The sequence below is a fragment of the Polyodon spathula genome, unplaced genomic scaffold (genome assembly GCF_017654505.1).
Source record: "Polyodon spathula isolate WHYD16114869_AA unplaced genomic scaffold, ASM1765450v1 scaffolds_1422, whole genome shotgun sequence".
Taxonomy (NCBI): domain Eukaryota; kingdom Metazoa; phylum Chordata; class Actinopteri; order Acipenseriformes; family Polyodontidae; genus Polyodon; species Polyodon spathula.
Window position 1 is genome coordinate 718419 of NW_024472902.1, and position 19267 is coordinate 737685.

Below are 19267 nucleotides of genomic sequence, written 5' to 3' on the forward strand. Positions count from 1 at the left end.
CTACATTTACTGAATGCACATTAAAAAAGAAGACTCTTTCTAACTAAAGGGTGAAGCGTGTGTGTGGGACAGGGAGAGGGTGTTGGGTGAAGCAAAACCAAAGTGTGTTCATCAGAACTACCACACCCACCCTGTGTGATTATCAGGACCAGAGCAGATTTTATCATCAATGGCTTTTACAATTACAAATTAACAGACTTTCACAAACCTATGAAGAAAATAGCTATCCTATACATTGCACTCATTTTTGCATAAAGAATTTTATTTCCCAAAAACAGATGCCCGTTTTTCCATTAGAGTATTGCTGTTTACTGAACGCTGAGAGTCCAGTACATCTTGCCTCACTCTGCTAGGAGCAGACATCTACAACAGCAGCTGACTTGGTCTGCAGTACAGAACATTAAAACACTTTGCAGGGTCACAATAACTCGCAGGAATCTGTCCTCCAAAGTTAATCCAAACAATTATTGTGCTGTAAACTTTTACCACCTGACAAACTAGCAAGCTACATACGCAAAAGAGCAGCAATAACACCATTTGTTTTTTAAATATTCTGATTTATCCTCTCTGAGACGCATCAACTACATTATAATCTATCCATTTGGAAAGTGCTGTTTCACGCTTGCAGAAAAAGGAAAAGAATTGCAAACATTACAGCAAGCTGAAGAGTCCAACATTTAAAAGGAATCTCTTGCAAAGCTTTAATTTGTTCATTTTAAAACGAGATTACTTTTTATAATTAAAAAGTCACTTGTTACACAAACCCTGCCCGCAATATCATTTTTGTAAAAAAAACAAACCAAAACTGAAACAATTAAAACAGTCTGATTAGTGCATGGTGTGCAATCCTGTGCAGGAAATTACTTATTGTTCGATAAATCTCTTGTGTTCCTTACCCTGTAGTTGAAAGTGCACAACACAGTATAAACACAGCTATGATCTGAAGTGAAATAGGGAACTGGACTTGCACCTCACCCCAGCTGTTAACACGAAGGAAGGCTGCAGAAAATTCCTTTTAAAACATTTGTATTTCCTGTTCTACACCAGGCACCACAGTACGAAACTGCCAGAGACCCTGCAAGCCTGTATCCTTAACTAACACTCCACTGGGAGGAATGCATTCGCCTGCTGAATTAACAGCTCAAGCAATGTCACCCAGTGGCCATTTCTTCAAAGTCCTCCCAGACAAGCTTCTGTAATAACGTCCTAGAATATTACACAAGGTGGGTCAAGGGACACCCAAACCAAAGTTGAAGAGCCTGGAGCAGTGCGGGAGGGATCGCCACCTCCCAGGATTCGTCTGAAAAGAAGCTGGTTACACGGGGTCGCTGCCCTCTCGGAAGTAGACCTTCTCCCAGGCGACGGTGCGGCACAGGCAGAAGAAACTCCACAGGTTGCGGCTGATGCCCTGGTCGAAGGGGTTCTCGTCGGCTCCGCAGTGCTTCAGGTAGGAGATGCGGTGGCGGGACATGAACTCCCAGGTGGTGGTGTTGCAGGACACCAGGTAGAGGTGGGAGCCGAGCAGCAGGACCACCACCACAGAGAACACAGCCACCAGACAGAAGGCAGCGAGCAGGAAGCCGTTCTGCTGCAGCCAGAGACTCCAGGTAGGGGCGTAAGAGAACCCCGACCTGCACAGGTTCGTTTCAGAAGAAAGAAAAGAGTCTACAGTCAATTCATTTTGGTTTTGAAAAAAAACAAAAAAAAAGGAAAGGGGTCTGTAAGATGTAGAGGTCGTGCATCGATGAATACAGGACACGTTGTCGTGATACAAGACCGAAAGCACAACGTAGCTCGCTGCAGATCACCAAACGGTTCTTGAATGAAGAAGATGTGTGTTTTCTAGTTGTCAGGGATACGTGCTCTCTCTCTTATTTCAAGTTTGTCGTTCAACTAAATGGTCCATCCTTAAATGACTATTTGATCTTATTATGCCACACCAGTAGCCAACCAGGTCAATCCCATGAATCATGATGCAATCAAATGCATCTCAAACTGCATATTGAGATACATACCATATCGGGAGATCAGTGTATCGATACACCCCTGACATGAGCACCATCCTTAAACAATACCAGTATGCTAATCAAGTGATTTCACAGAGAGAAGAGTCACATGGAGTGCGATTTCACACACACACGCTCTCACCAGGCCAGGTGGAATCCCCAGATCAGTGTGATGAGCTGGACCCCCAGGTAGATGATGAACCAGCGATGGTTTCTCTCCCCCACGCAGTTCTCTATCCAGGGGCAGTGATGGTCGTATCGCCGGACACAGTGCTTGCAGGTCAGGCAGTGCTTGGCGCGCATCGGCTGCTGCTCGGGGGGGGGGGGGGGGAGAAAAAACAGATTGAAGACCCCATAAACGTACCCCCCCCCCCCCCCCCCCCCCCCCCCAAACAAGACTGGAAAACTAAACAGTAGAAACAGTTTTCAATACGCAGTTACTGACGTACTGTTGTGCAGCTTCCCCTCAGGAGGTTCTCTTACCTGCAGCAGGCAGTACCCGCAGCGTCTCTGTCTCATTGCCTTCGGAGTCTGCAGGATCATCTCTTGCTCCTCCTCGCTCACTCCCAGGGTGAACTGATGAAGCAAAACCCCTAGTTATATTGACAGCGAGCAGGCAGCGCAGGCATAATGCATCGACGAGGCAAACCTTTCTGCATTTACATACAAAATCATAGATCAGGGGTCTCCAACCCTGGTCCTGGACATCCCCCACCCTTCAGGTTTTCTAGGTGTTTTCACATCATCAATAGCTAAAGCTTTGGAACACCTGTTAATGTGACCCTGTAGCTCTCCAGGTGCAGGACTGGAGACCCCGGTCATAGATCACAGCTCCTGGAAGGGCTACACTGCCTGACCTTGGCGTCGCTGTCTGAGAAGACGAATCCGGGGTCCATCAGGGAGACTGCGAAATACAGCAGCACAGAGACCAGCACCAGCAGGACAAACAGCACCGGCTGCAGCAGCTCCCCGCGGGACTCCTGTTTCCGCAGGTCTGCAAAGAGGGACACAGCTGCACTTCAGGAAGAAGGGACAGCTGCTCCAAAAATTACACATGACCGTGACAGCAATACATTAACTCACCTGTGTCGTGCAGGAAAAGCACCAGCGTGACGGCCCAAGTTAGGACGGTGTGAGCGGTTCTAACAAGGAACCCAGAACCGAACACGTGTTTGAACATTCTAGCATTACAGTAACGTAGGACAGTTTTACATAACAGCCAAGACTTGGATTAATATAATAATAATAATAATAATAATAATAATCTTGTCAGTTTACGCTAACCTGAAGATGGAATGGGTTTTAAAATACTTTATTGCCCATGCCTAACACACCCTGAAATGGTCTAGTGTTCTCTGCTAAAGCTGACGGCGTTGCCCGAGTTGTTGTAAATAAATAACCGGTCCTTGATCACACAAGAATCGCATTTCTCCCGACGTGTTCGGCTCGGAATGACCTCGATAGCACAGCGATACTGTCTAATGCGAAACGATTCCCTGTCATGGGTGACCGTCCTAGAGGCTACAGCAATGCAAACTGTTATTTGTGCTGGCGTTTCCTGTATTCCTCAACTTATTAATTAAAAGAAATGTGTCAACGTCAAAAATATTAAACCCAGCCTGTAGAACTCCCCTGCCGTTCGGCGCTTCTAATAATAACCCGACCCTCTTTAGATTGCATTGCATTGCATTGCTAGCGCGTTGCCGTGTTTTTCATTTAAAGTTATTAGTTTGTTTGTGTTCCTCTTAACCATCACAACGCGGAAGCAACCCCTAGCTGCATTTGAATTGGTCCTTTGCTCGATCTACGGAAGCCGTCAAGAATAAAAACAACAAAGTGGCGTACAAGGCGTGTGTGTGTGTGTGTGTGTTTTCTGCTCTGTTCTGCATTATTTACTAGGTAGATCACAGCCTACCACAATCCTAAGAAATACTTTAAGCGAGAAGTACATGCTTTCTAATTGCCGATGCCATTTTCTGAGCGTAACAAAACAATCATCAATTGCAAAACATGAACTCGTATTGCGTTTTTATTGAGGAATACACATCTACAGCAGCGCTAGCACTGGAGACTCGGAGTGTAAACGAAGAACACACCGAGGCGTCTCTGTGGACAACAGTTATACAGTCTGGACTCGAGGTGCTCCAGCTCCAGAATAATGTTCCCTTTATACATGAAAAAAAAAAGAATGGACTGCAGCCTTTAGCAGAATTTTACCAACTGGAAGATGTGATGCATCGGGGGTGTACACACTACTTTACAATATATCTATATCTATATATTAAAGCTGCAGGCAGCGTCAGTCGGATTAATATGACCCCAGAGAGATGCATTTGGTGTTAGCACCTGAGGGTAGAATTGCACAATTAACTTTGAACCAAATAACACGTACCCTTGTTATATTAGCGGCACCACTCACGAATAGGAAAGCAGAGAACAAAGACAGACTTGCCTCGTTATTTAGAATAGCCAAGAGTAGACGTGTTAATGTGTAGAGTTGTTCGGTTTTAGGGTAATTGTAATTGAAACAGTATAATTATAACTAATTCAACAAAACAGCTTTGTATTAGTAATTCTACATTTAATGCTATTTACCTTTCGACAGCAGTTTGCACGATATTCTCTCCTAAACGAGGAGCGACACATCGGCATTTCTAACGGGTGCATTTTTCAACATTATAGCTTCAACGATTCATTTATCCACCACCTCTTGTAATTAAAATACCAAGTACAAAGTACTGACTAATTAACGATCCAGCTTTACCCAAAGTCTGTCTTAACCATGCTGTACTGTAAGTCTTACAAAAGACTTTCCCTATGATTGTGCATTTAAAGCTGAGATGGAAATATGACTCCCATTGCATAGCAGTTTGATCCATTCCTGGTTTTACTCACAGTTTAATAAGACATGTCACCTGTACACCGGGGCTAATGAAGCTCGTAGTAAAACCTGGAGTGGAGTGCAATAGGAGCCGTGTTCCATTCCTGTTACAGTCAGCTGTAAGCTTCTATTCCCTCTGTTAAGAGGAGCTGCTGAACTTATTTTTACAGATACACTTTGAGCCCCTTTTGATCAGACACCCTTTCCCATCCTGAACCTTGTTTGCCATGCAGCTTTCAAGCTGGGACTTGGTTATTACACTAGAAAACGACATACAAGTTTTTACATTGTCGAGACAACATCTGGCATAGCGTAGAAAATCTGAAACTTCACAAAATGTTTATATGCAGGAGTTAATTAGTACAGGATACAATAAGGCAGGAAATTAAAAAAAAAAAATTTAAATACGATATAAATCGTGATCATTATCCCACTTTTGAATTTTTTTTTGACTGGAATGTTTACTCCAGTAAAATCACCAGCCAAGTTCATTGTAAACAGTCACAGCGGTTTTTGACCCTTCCGGATCTCTTCTGCTTTCTTTTCGTCAAGTATGAGGGGCGAGCGAATCTCCCGGTCCCTCATCAGCACCTCAAGATCCTGCAGACACAAAGAAGAGCAGTCAAGAGGCGATTCTGCCCAGCAGCACAGCGGCAGCATCGTCACTAGAGCATTCACCAGCCCAGCCTGCAGCCTGCACTCCAAACACGAACCAGAGACACAGACCACCCCTCTGAAACATCACGTTCCTTCTCATGCCATGTTCAGCATTAAGAAAGTGTTCTGCTCCTCACCTCCCCGAAGTAGGACACTAATGGAGAAATCTCACACACCGCAGGGGGGTCTTCGTTTTCTGCCAGACTGCGAGAGGGGATTAAAAACAAAGAGCATAAGAATATACAGCAGATCTACAGTGCGTGACCCAGCCCATTGTAACAACAGCACACGCATCTCAAAGCTGCTTTGTGTCACAACATCCTCACTGCTGTTAATTATTAAGTAATTAGAAAGACTGCCCTTGGGTGACTAACAACAGTTTCAGCGTCCTGTACTAAAACAAGAAATTCAAACGGGAGATACATGTGTTAGTAGATTAGATTTACTGGCCTTCTGTTGGGAGTGATCTCAATACAAAACACAAGAGCAGTCCTTTCATAGAGCCTAAGTGGGCAGTGTTTTCCTATTTTTGGTTTTACAAGGGGCTGAGCCCATACTGCCTCAGCACGTCTCAAAAAATAACTGAAGCAGGGATGGGAAGAAGACTGCCACTGCGTAGCAGTTTGATGCGTTCCTGGTGTTTAATAAGACACACCTGAGCTTGTTACCTGTACACTGGGGCTGCTCAAGCTCATAGCAAAACCTGGCATGGGTGAAACGGCTATGCAACAGGAATCTTATTTCCACCCCTGCTGAAGAACGAATGCACTGGTGCATGCTGGGATTGACAGGGCCACAGCAGGTGATGCAGACTCACTTGCTCGAGCCAGTGAGCAAACCTATTTCTGCAGTCCAGCCCTTGCAGAAAAACAGCAAGCGGAGCACTCTGCTTCCCTGCCAGTCCCCGGACAGGGCTGCTCGAGAGCTGCTGCCTCTCACCTGGGCTTCCCTGGCAGTTTCCTGTTCTCCCTGTCCAGGAAGCTGGCCCCGGCGCCCAGCGCCCAGCGGTAGTGCTGTGCCAGCAGGGCCCGGCGTGCCGTGGTCGGGGTGTCCTTGGCTGCAGTGTCTGCATTCTTTAAAGGGGAAAACTCGTCTGCTCTCGACACCTCGAAAGCCACGAAATTCCTGCGAATGGAAACCGGCAGCAGCCGTTAAGTGACGACACAGCTGAAGAAGTGTCCGATGCCAGCGTGCCGGGACAGTGGACCATTTGAGTTCTGGCTGTAGAATATTGAAAAGTTTAAATTGTAAGAAGATCCTCACTTGGAAAACTGGAAGACGTCAAACACGAACTTCTCCATCTTGATTCCGTTGGGCTTGTCTGGTTTCACCAGGTTTCCTTCCTCGTCCACGTATGGCACTTTCTTGAAAGCCACGTGCTGTTTTAACTTGGGTTCGAATTTCCTTAAAAAAAAACAAAAAACAAAACAAAACAAAACAGACAAGTCATTAAAAACTAACTCCGTCCCTCATTTCAGTTTGCAGCAGCCAGCGGCTGGAATGAGTTTCAGCAGACGCTCAAATGAAAACGGTTCGACTCTTTGCTGACTGACATCAGTGCCGGCCGCGTTGCTGCACAGCTTTATGTTTTGCGATTGATTTACTGTGTTCACGTTGTCTGATTTTCCTGATCTCCCCTGGACACCTACTCTGCAACAGACTTGAGGAAGCTGAGGGTGAAGAAGTGGTTGCAGATGTTCCCAGCGTTGAACACCAGCGACCCGTCTGCGTTTCGCTTCTCCACCGTCTCCAGGCTGACCTCGCTGTACTCCACGACCTGATAGGTCCCGTCCACACGGCACACCACCCCCACCGGCTCTGTGGGGTATGCTTTCTCTACCACCTGCCGGCAAAGCAAAGCAGGGGGTCACGCTGGTAAACTGGACCCGACCTTGACCTCAAGATCATCTGGATTTTAGTCATGTTTTTGAAAGAGGAACATTATCGCTGCGACGATAAGACTTGAAGAACGTCATCCGCCAACCCGACCCCAGTATTTCAATGCCCAGTGCGCTGAGGCAAGGAGAATATTGATGTGCCACACACAATTCCTTAAAAAAAAACAATGAATGAATACATAAAACATACCTTTGCCCCACAGTCCGCTCCTTTCGACACACAGAATCCTATAAAAAGTGGATCTGCCATTTTGACCAGGATGTTGTCCACACAGTACACATGTATATACTGAACTCCTCGCCGGTCCATATCCTCAAGGATCTTCCCATCCACCAATGCCCGGTACAGACCACCATTGCCATCTGCAAAAAAAAATAAATAAATCACAAGTCAAATCATTCCTTAGAAAATGAATAAATGCTGTTTTCTTTCAGCAGGTTTAGATGCAAAATTCAAACAAACATATCTTGAAATGTACTGATTGTAACACCAGCATTACTGTAGATCACACACAAAAAAGGAATATTTTATATGTAATGAAAAAACTAAAATACAAAACTAAAATACAACAATATGAATTTTGAAAGAACGTGCATAGCTGCTAACCCAGCTGAGCACATGTCACTTTGAACACAGCGGATTCTCCCACCTGGTGCCATCGCCACCTTCCCCTTGTTTTCTAGGATGGCTTTTCCATCGAATGAAACTGCCGGGATCATCCTCTGCTCAAACATCACCACGTTAGACTGGTCCAGGTTAAAGTACTGGTTTGCCTTGAAAAACTTCTCTGTTGGTTCCAATGTAAATTCGCTGGTCATGATGTACCTGGAATTACAAATCACTAGAAATGCAAAACAACAAAGACATGCGAGGAAACTTGAAGCAGAGACCTACCGAACTGCTCAGGGAGAACGCTATCAAATCCTGCTGGCAGATCAAAGCTAACACCCATCTAGATGAAAGGACGAAGAACTCTAGTCTCAGTAGCTGGAGAGCCACAGGCTTAGGGGAGACAGCACCACTGGTTGGATAACTGTCATAACCTGTATTTCAATTACATAAAAAACGTGCAATCGTTATGCTTTGATAAGTTCGTGGTGAATTCATGCGTTCATATGTGTGGATCGTGCATGATTAAGTTAGACAGGGCCACGGCGTAGGTCTGCATTCCAGGTTTTACTATGAGCTTGATTAGCCACAGTGTGTCCAGGTAGGATGCGTGTCTCATTACACTTGTAGTAAAACCAGGAATGGATCACACTGCTCTGCAAGGGGAGTCTAATTTCCGCCCCCGGACTAGCTGTGACCTTACCATGGGATGGTGCACTTGCTGAAGCCGCACCTCTCAGCTGCTAGCTGCTCTGCTCTGCGGATGCGCTCTGCCTGTATCTGGTACAGAGTCTTGCCACTCGGGAGCCCCACGTTGTACATCCCCTTGGGGTACGGCACCCCCAAACGAGTTCCCTGACCCCCCGCAAGGAGAAGAACAGCCACCTTGTTCTGAGAAATCTGCAGGAACCCTGGAATTGAAGAACAGCAAAGGTTACAAAGAAAGCCCCAGTCCCCTTGACTGTCCAGCGCTCAGGGACTTTGCAGAAGGACAACCCTATTATAAGTAAATTAATAGATACAGAGGAACTAGACTGGGGTTATACCAAAGGATGGGGGCTGAGCTGCCGTGCTGAGTGCGGTTATTATTCATAGAGTCTGCGGTGTTGAGAGTGACTGGCTGAAGCAACAGCAGCACGGTAGGGGCCAGTCACTGCCATCTCTCGCCAGCATGGGTCGCGCTACCACTGCAAAAAGTACCAAGTGTGCTGTTATTAACATTGAAGACTGCTAAGTATTGTCTGCACTGGGTAAACAAAACCTCTGGAATATTTTTATGTACGGAATACCGCAACCCGTGCTTAATTTAATCTTATTGCGGTTCATAATATTAACATTTCAATTGTTAAAGCGATCACTGACCCACCTTCGTATTCCCACTGTTTTAAAGCCTCCCGGTCACTCCTGCTGACGCTCCCGATGAATTCCGCGGGCACGGGCTCCATGCGCTGGTCCAGCTGCCCCACAGCCACCGAATCCCGGCTGCCAGCTTCTGCAGCCGCCCGGCAGTGCTCCCTCAACTCCTCGGGCTCTAGCAGAGACAGCTCGCCCAGGAAAGAGTCCCGTTCATCGGCGCTGAGCTCAGGCCAGAACCGTAACAACTGTGACTGGCCGGCCAGTTCCAAGCGGGACCTTGCTTCTTCCAAGGAAATCATGATTCAAATATAATCATTCAGAGTATGAATAGATAGCGTTATCGACCACCAACAAATTGCGGGTGAAATTTGAACAGCGGTTGGCTGCTGAGCCGTATACAAACAGCAGCTGGCAGCTAGTCCCAGAATGTACTAATTAATACGCTGCTTACTGGAAACTCAAACAAAGATCCACCTGAGAGAACTCGTGACTCTTACTGCAAGGGAAGCAGTTTCAAACGGAACAAGCGTCTTGTGACAGCCAGTATAATAAACAAAAAAATGTGATTTCCACAGCAAATCTGAACACCCCCAAGTGAAGCATGCATGCAAAGGAAAACGAGGTTCGTGTGCAATGCTTTATTTTAATATATTTATTTTGTTACTGTATCCCGCAAAACTGAAGGACTGTGCACCGGACCATGCTGTCAAACTTCCTTCCCCGTGGCTTCCTCCAGTCAGGGTCCGGGGCACAGAATGCGTTTTTAATTTCTTCTAGATTTATCCGGACATATCAAGCAATATTAGCAATGGAAACACCATGAATGCGCTGCACGCACTTCGCTGTAAACTGACGGCCCTCATTGGTTATGCAAATACTGTAAAACGTTTACGTTTGCTGGTAAATTAAATATTCACTAATTTTGCTTTTTATTAAAAATCGGCCACATATGTATGCGGCAAAATTACCATAATTACTCAGTTCGGTTTAATTACAGCATGTGTACAGTTTACATGTGTAAACATTTGTTGCTGTAAATATGTCCAGAGCGAGACATCGGGAAAATGAAGTTGCCGAAGATATTTTCTTTTTTACCGTAAAGTGCATGCATCGTTTTTATTTTATTTATGCATTTATTTTTTTGTGTCTCTAATATGTTAACATTAGAGGTGTAGACTCCATCTCTCCATTGCCATCAGCAAGCTGCTAGATCACTTCTATAACCCTACCTTGACGTCAGCTCTAGCGTGCGGTTTGCCTGCAGTATGTACCACTATATGCCATTCATTGGTTGTGATTTTTCAATCAGGATTGCTAATGTAATTGGTGGCGTGGGCCAAGAAAGTTTGGGTACCCCTGTCCTGATGCATTTTAAGCGCGTCCCGTAAACACGTGGATGCAGCTGTGAGTTTCTTTCAGTGGCATCTCTTGCAGAGAACTGCAGGAGTTATCAAAGCATGCAGCTACAAATCGTTCCCTTTTAGTGTAGGAGTCCTGGACGTTTCTTTTGTCTGACTGTCTCACACAAACCTAAACACGCGGACAATCCTGCAAACAGCACAGGGAGTTTTATTTGCTTTATTCATTCAGAAAGAAGGAATGATACAATTCTAACAGATTCTGATCAGACATCATACCCGTTTATTACCATCCGGTGGAGCTCAGATAAGAACATTCCGTCAAGAATGGTCATTTTAACACAATAAGTAGAAAAGGCCAGACAAAGAACAGAGAACAGTATACAACTGAATAATAGATCATAACTATATTATATCTACCTTTATAGCTATCTTACCGGTAAAGATCTACCAATAAACCAGTCACTCTATATCTCTATATATCTGTCTATCTATCTGTCTATCTATCTATCTATCTGTCTATCTAGCTATCTGTCTATCTCTTCTATTTTCATTGCACTAGGAATATATTCAATTATTTTCCAATTCCTATGAGCGATGCTGTTACAATGACAGCTACATGTCGGTGGTTTTGTGTCCAGTGAAGGCGGGGCTCCCTATTTCAGCGCATGGCTTTGCGTAGGTGTGGGGGACGGCCTTCCAGAGACATCGGCGGAGGAGGTAGAGCAGCATGTCGACGAGAAGCTCGAAGAATTCCGCCAGCGTGCAGACGGAGAATCCCACCCAGAGACCGACCAGCCCTCCCATGCTGGAAATCAAATCAATCTCCTGGAAAAAGACCAACAGAGACTGAAGAGCTGCTCATGCATTGTGATGTTCCGAGGCAAGTCGTGGCGCTGCAGATGCAATGCAGTGGCTCTGTGCTAGGGGTTAGTAAAAACACAAAGAAGCCTTCAATGCTAGGAGGCTGGCATTGGTATATTGGTACCACAGTGGGGTTTTTGAACAATGACGTGATCTAATACAACACATTGTTAATCTATTGCAGGGTCCCGTATCAGTACAGGACAGCGTGCTGCTGAGTCAGGACCACTGCTGTGCTTATCAAAGCCACTCTGTTCCGGAGGCCTTGGTCCTCCTGCTGGTCAGGGAGGCAAAATGACAGGGACTGTTTCTCCTCATCGTGTTACAGCGGACCCTGCTAGCCAGGCGTACAGCGAGCTCAGAGCGGACAGGTGCAGGGCTGGCCTTTGCCCTTCAGGGGAGCTGTAGCGCGCTGGTCTCCGTTCTCGAGTTCATGGGTGCAGAAGAGGAAGCTGGCTCGCTCGTGGGATCGGAGGACACCCACAGAACCTTCATTCCTGCTGTGAGGGGGAATCCCCACTGTGTCGCCACTGCAAGAGATTCTGCACACCTATGGCATTTTTATAATTGCACCTAAACAGAAGCCACACAGGTAGGAGCAAAGCATAAGGATTGTGCAGTTTCAAAAGGGCCCAGTGTGCTTTATTAACACTGTAACCAGCGGGGCGTCATTTCTATGGGTTTTGTTTTTCTAATCGTAGGTGTATTTTAATCAGACGTGTCTCTGCTGTCCAGCTGATCTATATCTATTTAAACCCCACTTACAGAGACTGACGGCTCCTCCTCAATCTGCTGTGAATTCAGCTGCTGATAGTAGACAACGACTTTCACCAGGTTATCCCTGTAGGAAAAACAGGGCTTGATTAGGACAAGCTACACGAATACTGAACCACAAAACACAGGAGGACTGCAAAGGGCAGAGCACTCCAAGACATAAACACCCTGACAGCTTACTTCTCATGAGTACTGCAACAGAACAGCACTTTCTAAACACTGTTAGTACTCATGATTAAAAAAAAAACAATTGCCATGTATTTATGTCTGTTTTAATAATGTTACGGGCAGTTTCCATAGGCAGGCAGGCAGGCATATATATATAACTAGAAACAGTAACTAGAAACCTGAGTCAATCACTTAACTCACCGGATTAGCTGAGGGCTCTCTGCAATAGTACTCAACTGACCACCCATCTCTTTCAGATCACTGGAAAACTTTTCCTACAAGACGGGAGAATGCATGATGGTATTCACAGCATTATATAATCTCAGCATTATACAATCTCAACACCATACCATCAATACTATACAATCAACACTATACAATCAACACTATACAATCTCAACACTATACAATCAACACTATACAATCAACACTATACAATCAACACTATACAATCAACACTATACAATCAACACTATACAATCAACACTATACAATCAACACTATACAATCTCAACACTATACAATCAACACTATACAATCAACACTATACAATCTCAACACTATACAATCAACACTATACAATCTCAACACTATACAATCTCAACACTATACAATCTCAACACTATACAATCTCAACACTATACAATCAACACTATACAATCAACACTATACAATCTCAACACTATACAATCAACACTATACAATCTCAACACTATACAATCTCAACACTATACAATCAACACTATACAATCTCAGCACTATACAATCTCAACACTATACCATCAACACTATACAATCAACACTATACAATCTCAGCACTATACAATCTCAACACTATACAATCTCAACACTATACCATCAACACTATACCATCTCAACACTATACCATCAATACTATACAATCAACACTATACAATCTCAACACTACACAATCTCAACACTACAATCTCAACACTACACAATCTCAACACTACAAAATCTCAACACTAACTGTGTCATTTCAACGTGCTGTTGACTCACAATGAAAGCAGATGACGGCCACTGGGACCCAGAAACTGTCAGCTGGTACAGCTCCTCTCTAAAAACAAGAAAACGGGTAACATTGATCAGGGGCAACATTGATCAGGGGATGAACATGCTGCCCCGTGGCACAGGAAGCAAGTCTACAGTGCAGTAGGTCAGCAGGGTATATGGTCTTAACCAGGATGCAAAGTGAATCGTGGAGAACTAGTAGATCTGCAGCAATATGATGCTGTGAAGTTAATAAGAGGCAAGAAAATGTTTTTTTAAACCCTTGGTTCCAACATCTTTAATGTCATGTAATAACGAATCCAATCGCATTGCATCAATGCACTGAAACACACATCATTCCATAGTGTTTAAAACCTCTCTCAAGTAGCACTCGGACTGGATTGCAAAACAGCAGTTCCAGTCTGGTTAAGAACAGCCCCCTCCTGTGTGACTGGTGGTTGAAAACATACCGGGAGAAATAAAGCGTCTCTGTGAAGGAAAACTGTACGTTCCAGAGCAAACATAACTAATCCAAGAATCTGCGGGGAAACAGAGACTCGCCTCTCTCAGCAGTTTACAAGAAGGAGGAACAGGAAGTAAACTCTGCTCAAAGCTAGCTCTCATGACTCCGCTCACAACGCCCTACAGAACTAAGCTGTAGTGCAATAAAGCTTGATGGTGGTTATTCCTTATTAAATAAATGCAATGCAATCAAATAACAGCCACTCCCACTCACTTGCACTGCAGAGGACAATTGCAAGGCAGCATGCCATGAGCGAACTTGTATCCGTAAAGCTCCACGCATTCACCTGTAAGAGATAATAAAGGGATTGCATTCCCTGTCTGCATACAGCAACATATTTCTTTGGGACCAAGCTTTTAACGTTAATGTTACACTATTGAATCAACACACTGTGATTCTTTAGTCCTAATTCTGTAAGGAGTTTGTTATAGACTGGAATAAAACACTTGGAAAACACAGCACCCTGTGTCTCATATATATACGGTTCAAACTAAAAGCTTAATTGACTTTCTTTTTGGGTTGGTGCTTTGGCGGACACCCTGATCTTTACTCAGGCTCGCTGCCATGTGGCGTTGCAAAATGCATCCAGCAGGTGGCACTACCGTGGAAAAAAATTGCACTGCATTGAAACGCACACGATAGAGTCAAATAGAGAACCACAGGTACATTACTGCTACTTGTGTGTGACCCAAGCTCATTCCCATTTAGATTGTAGTCCCCGGGCGTTGGAGGCTGGCTCTCTGAGCTCCTGTACTCACTGACTCCCACAGCACTGAGGTTACACTTGGGGTACCGGAGGTCGGGGGGAGCAGCGAATTCCCAGTGACTGCACCCACAGTTCTCCATGATGTTCAGCTGGACACATGTCCGCTTACAGGACTGCAAGGAGCGAGAGACATTCACATTATTAGTTTTCATCTTTACAAGAAACAAAAAATCGCTAATCACTACAAGCACAAATTACAAACAGCTTGCAAAGACGCAGTCCTGGTATGAATTCCCCAAACAGCACTGCTGACTTGTATTCTGTCTTATATAAGAGCTGCACCTCCAAGTCAGTTCGAGTGACGATGGGCAGAACGCCTATCGGGGGCTGATAGCAGGTGCTTGATTTGCATGCAGCTCACCACAGTTCATTACAGAATATCGATGCCACTCTGCAGATTTACTGGCTGACAATGCTATGGCAGGTGTTTCTATTTTTTTGTCCGAACCCTGTCAACGATCACAGTCAGGTCTGTATAATTATGACATGTCAGCCTCATAGTGACAGCTTTAGCACATGCTTGAGAATACAGTAAAATATGTCTAATCTAGCCTCTCTATTAACTGGCATGCTGTGGATCGTCATCATATCCCTATTGAAACGAATGGCGTGATGCCCTCCACGGTGCGGACCCTGTCTATCCTGGAATCCGGCATGATTTTGTCAGTCTTGTCTGCCTAAAACCAACGTACATTACGTCTAAACTTGTAATCAAGTCTGTTTCGTAAATACGCGCATGTCCTGTGCTGCGGATAGGGTACAGGGTACGCTGCTTGAATTACAGGATATACTTGGGCTGAGCTTCTGCTGCACACATTGTAATGAAGTTTTTAGAAGGGTTCAAATAGCCTGTTATACCTTCATTTGCATGTAATGTTTGGGTATGGTATTAGATTACACAGTAGTTCTCTAATCCACCACACTGTATAATCCGACACAATGTCCCAGTCCCAATGGGAGCCCGATTAAACAGGTTTTACTGCACTTAGATTCAATACAGTATACCCCCTCTTACTATTATTTTAATTGATAACTCTACTACTATTACTACTATAATAATAATAATAATAATAATAATAATAATAATAATAATAATAATAATAATAATAATACTTTGCTGTTTGATTTTGTTCATGTTGGATCAGAAACTAGTTTTTACAAATCAAGCCAGGCCGGTCAGAGCCTGCCTGCATGCCAGCCCGAGTGTGGAAGGGACAACACTGCCGATGGAGAAGGCGCTGTTGCTCTTACCTCCCGTGTGTATCTGGAGCCGTACACGTCATGGTAGAAGTTTTTAATGCCATCCCCGTCGGTGCAGTGACTCCCATAAGGAGATTTCAGTCTTTTAATCAGGACCTGAAAAAAATCAGGAAAGCGCTGGAGCAATGGAAGTGGTTCCGTACAGAAGGTGACCACGTTACCTGTCTCAGGTACCATTCTCACCTTTAAGAGAAGCAGGACTACGCTTACCAGAATGCATTGGGGTTGTGAATTGAAAAGCCTGAACTATTCCACTGAACACGGAGCCATATGGTCACCTTATTATCATGTAAATTTATATAATATTCTATTCTCCTTGATCACTATCCATGACTGCCAACTATTCAAAAACAAAAATTGAAAGAAAAAAGAACCCTCCTAAAGGCTAACTTGTCTGAAGTGCGACGGGGATGCATATCAGCGTCGCCCAGGTCCACAGGGCTTCACCTATGCGCTTCGGCGCACCAGGTGACCCTCGCTCACCTTCATCGTGCCGATGTCGGTCTCGGTGCCCGGAGGAATGTTAACCCCCTCGTCCTCGGGGAAGGGCGTGACCGCGTGGTCGTGGATCAGGAGTCGTATCCCTGCAGAGTGAGTGACTTCCCTCACGTACTCGATCTGCTGGATAAACAGCTCCAGGTGCAGGCCTGCACAGAACAGACACAGAGTTACGGAACCCCTGCACACATTGCACGCATGCAATATTGAGACACATGGTACATTTATGTTCCATTGCTTTACACGGAGAAAAAATGGCATTTGAGGTCTTCCACACCCCCCCCCCCCCCCCCCCCCCCCCCCCATATAGGTCACCACGCATGGAATGGTCTATGTACGACACTGACTCCAGCTGATGAGACAGACACAGGACTGAACATAGTCCACAATGTATATTTAAATATATTAACATAAATGTACAACATCTTTTCAAAATCTTGTTCAATATTTGTATTTATGAATACGGCAGTGACTTGCTTGTATATCGCAGAATGTCTGAAATGCGTTCTAGTGCACGGTATTGAACATGCGGATTGCGTTTTGATGAGTATACAGTAGTTGGTTTAATCGAGGGGAGGTTTCTTTTAGCAATCCGCAGTTGTCAGCTGCAGCAGGGTGTTGCAGTGTGATCTGACTGGAGAGCTGTCGTTTGTTCCGCCTCGTACCGTACACGAACCCCGCCCTGGTGGTGTTCAGAGCCTCGCCCCTGATCGCAGCTCCTCTGATGTCAGTCGTCTTCTGAGAATTGAAGGTGTAACAGTTTCCAAACTTATAGTGGATGAATCCAGAGAAGAAGCTGGAAAAAAAAAATAAAGTGATAAAAAAAAGAATATTTATTTTCTTACCTGGATAAAAATCCTTATATTATGTGTTCTCTTATTCGTCAGACCTATTAACTATTCCAACACAATCACGTTTATTCAACCACATTGTTATTATTATTATTATTATTATTATTATTATTATTATTATTAAGACTGTAACTGATTTTAACTGTTACGTGTGGATTGTAGTTGCATTGTTGGGATGTGTGTTTTTTTTTTGGTACAGTATGTTTTAAAACTAATACAAATGCATTTTAAAATCGCAAAATCGCATATTGGAAGATGCTATACCTGGTGTCGCACTGATGCCCGTGGAAGTTGCAGGAGATCAACATGTCTTCCAGCTGGTGCCCCATTGCAATCTTCTCCTTGTCCGGGAGCTGGTTGAACTCCGAGGCAAACTTCCTGAGGGCCCGTGGGTAGCTGTCGCTCTCGAGCGGTGCGTCGGGACAGGTGCTGTTCCAACACGAGGACTTGTTCCTTCGGCGAGACTGCTGCAAACTAAGATCCTGCTCGGCATCAACAGCGTGCAATATAACAAGCAGAACACGAGGTAAAAGCAATGCTGGGACTGGAGAGAAGCGAGTGAAACCGGGAGAGAAAAACGGGTTCTGACGGGTTGTCAGAATGTAATTGATTTAATAATAATAATAATAATAATAATAATAATAATAATAATAATAATAATAATAATAATAATAATAATAATAAATACATGCATACCGGTATGTAAATAACGTTAGATGAACTGTACCTGCAGTGAATTACTCATGGCACCGTTCTTGCGCACGGAAGAGTAGCGGACGCCGTTCAAGTTACAGAGGGTGACAGCGGGGAATTGCAGCACGGTGTTGGACGCCAGTGTTATCTTCTCATGGGACGGGTATCTGTAGTAGTTGAGGACCATCTCCGTGCACTGCCAGAGCGCGCAGCAGAGCGCAAAGCCCACGAAAACGGCCCACAGCAACCGACGGCACCAGTGCCCTGCGCGGAACACGTTGGCGATCCCGTGCGCCGTGGTGTGCTGAAGAAGGTCTCCGCAGAGCCGCGGGAGAGTCGGCTCCGCCGGGGGGCTCTTCAGCACCATTCTCTCCTAGAAGCCGGTATCAAGGTATTTCAATATCGAAGAGCGGCGGGATATTTTAGGAGACGCCCTCTGATTCTAGGTTAAGAAATATATGACTTTTCTTAAATGCCAGTCTTTATTTCATTAATTTAAAAATATATATATTCCTCCAGGCTGCTCCCTTAACCTGTGCAGATTGCTTAAATATTACATTAATATTACATAACTTTATTTCACACTAATTGTATCAATCCAATTCTTAAGCAAGCCTGGCCATGCACAGGACTATGGCATTCTACCGCTGGAACTGTACATATATATATAGTATCTGTTAGTTATCTCACTCGGGTGGACTTTCTAATACTCTGGTAAACCGGTCACTTGGGGTTCCTGCGCTTGCAATTAATAGCAGTCCTCAGGTGGCAGACAACCTTAATCCACCGCACTCTTACATCTTCTCAGAGGTCTCATTAACCCAGTTCAGAAAGATCCGGTTTGCTACGCACGGACCCTGCTGAACATTCGTGCAAGCCTTGAGATTTGGATCACGCTGTCACTGGTTTCTGGTGCCCATCTGGTATACAGAACCGGGGCCATTTAAACGTGTTCCCAGCAATCACCCGACTGAGCAATTTTACAGTACGGGCGTTTTCATTTTAAAAGGGATATGTGGGGGTATTATACTGGGTTAAAGCGTTCTCTGTTCGCAAGCCGTGCTTTCAGATAGACTCGTGCACGTGTAAGAGA

At 44.8% G+C, this 19267-nt stretch overlaps 3 protein-coding genes across 4 annotated transcripts; all 3 read right to left on the bottom strand.

Moving 5' to 3' along the window:
* Window positions 1-136: 136 nt before the first annotated feature.
* LOC121309681 (palmitoyltransferase ZDHHC12-B-like) lies at window positions 137-3932 on the bottom strand. The gene is made up of 5 exons (XM_041242758.1): window positions 3090-3932; window positions 2864-3000; window positions 2490-2582; window positions 2149-2315; window positions 137-1631 (listed from the first exon to the last, which is right to left on the bottom strand). Exons 1-5 carry the CDS (start codon window positions 3184-3186, stop codon window positions 1316-1318), a joined length of 810 nt encoding a protein of 269 aa, XP_041098692.1. The 5' UTR covers window positions 3187-3932; the 3' UTR covers window positions 137-1315.
* Window positions 3933-5209: 1277 nt separating this feature from the next.
* On the bottom strand, window positions 5210-10345 carry uap1l1 (UDP-N-acetylglucosamine pyrophosphorylase 1, like 1). 2 transcript variants are annotated; one of them, XM_041242754.1, is made up of 9 exons: window positions 9419-10341; window positions 8756-8963; window positions 8093-8268; window positions 7633-7805; window positions 7194-7387; window positions 6808-6948; window positions 6484-6669; window positions 5682-5748; window positions 5210-5487 (listed from the first exon to the last, which is right to left on the bottom strand). In XM_041242754.1, exons 1-9 carry the CDS (start codon window positions 9705-9707, stop codon window positions 5389-5391), a joined length of 1533 nt encoding a protein of 510 aa, XP_041098688.1. In that variant the 5' UTR covers window positions 9708-10341; the 3' UTR covers window positions 5210-5388. The 2 variants fall into 2 exon arrangements, with proteins under 2 accessions (XP_041098688.1, XP_041098689.1); XM_041242755.1 differs by lacking the exon at window positions 6484-6669 and having other exon boundaries at window positions 9419-10345.
* A 619-nt stretch (window positions 10346-10964) lies between these two features.
* On the bottom strand, window positions 10965-18748 carry LOC121309661 (amiloride-sensitive sodium channel subunit gamma-2-like). The gene is made up of 11 exons (XM_041242709.1): window positions 18209-18748; window positions 17746-17963; window positions 17296-17426; window positions 16616-16779; window positions 16124-16228; window positions 14865-14985; window positions 14320-14392; window positions 13593-13650; window positions 12774-12847; window positions 12396-12471; window positions 10965-11594 (listed from the first exon to the last, which is right to left on the bottom strand). The coding sequence occupies exons 1-11, from the start codon at window positions 18539-18541 to the stop codon at window positions 11382-11384; spliced, it is 1566 nt and encodes a 521-aa protein (XP_041098643.1). The 5' UTR covers window positions 18542-18748; the 3' UTR covers window positions 10965-11381.
* Window positions 18749-19267: the final 519 nt, after the last annotated feature.

Bases quoted from the DNA above. Each gene is read 5' to 3' on its own strand.
- uap1l1 (XM_041242754.1), bottom strand. From the start codon at position 9,707: ATGATTTCCTTGGAAGAAGCAAGGTCCCGCTTGGAACTGGCCGGCCAG. The intron at 6,670-6,807 runs GTGAGGATCTTC...TTCCATTCGCAG, and splicing joins GACGTCTTCCAGTTTTCCAA to GAATTTCGTGGCTTTCGAGG. The intron at 5,749-6,483 runs GTGAGAGGCAGC...CCCCTCTCGCAG, and splicing joins AAACTGCCAGGGAAGCCCAG to TCTGGCAGAAAACGAAGACC.
- LOC121309661 (XM_041242709.1), bottom strand. From the start codon at position 18,541: ATGGTGCTGAAGAGCCCCCCGGCGGAGCCGACTCTCCCGCGGCTCTGC. The intron at 13,651-14,319 runs GTGAGTGGGAGT...TCTTGTTTTTAG, and splicing joins AATTGTCCTCTGCAGTGCAA to AGAGGAGCTGTACCAGCTGA. The intron at 12,848-13,592 runs GTGAGTCAACAG...CCCGTCTTGTAG, and splicing joins GGCCGTCATCTGCTTTCATT to GAAAAGTTTTCCAGTGATCT.
- LOC121309681 (XM_041242758.1), bottom strand. From the start codon at position 3,186: ATGTTCAAACACGTGTTCGGTTCTGGGTTCCTTGTTAGAACCGCTCAC. The intron at 2,316-2,489 runs GTAAGAGAACCT...CCCCCCGAGCAG, and splicing joins GCGGGTACTGCCTGCTGCAG to CAGCCGATGCGCGCCAAGCA. The intron at 1,632-2,148 runs GTGAGAGCGTGT...GAACCTGTGCAG, and splicing joins TGGGGATTCCACCTGGCCTG to GTCGGGGTTCTCTTACGCCC.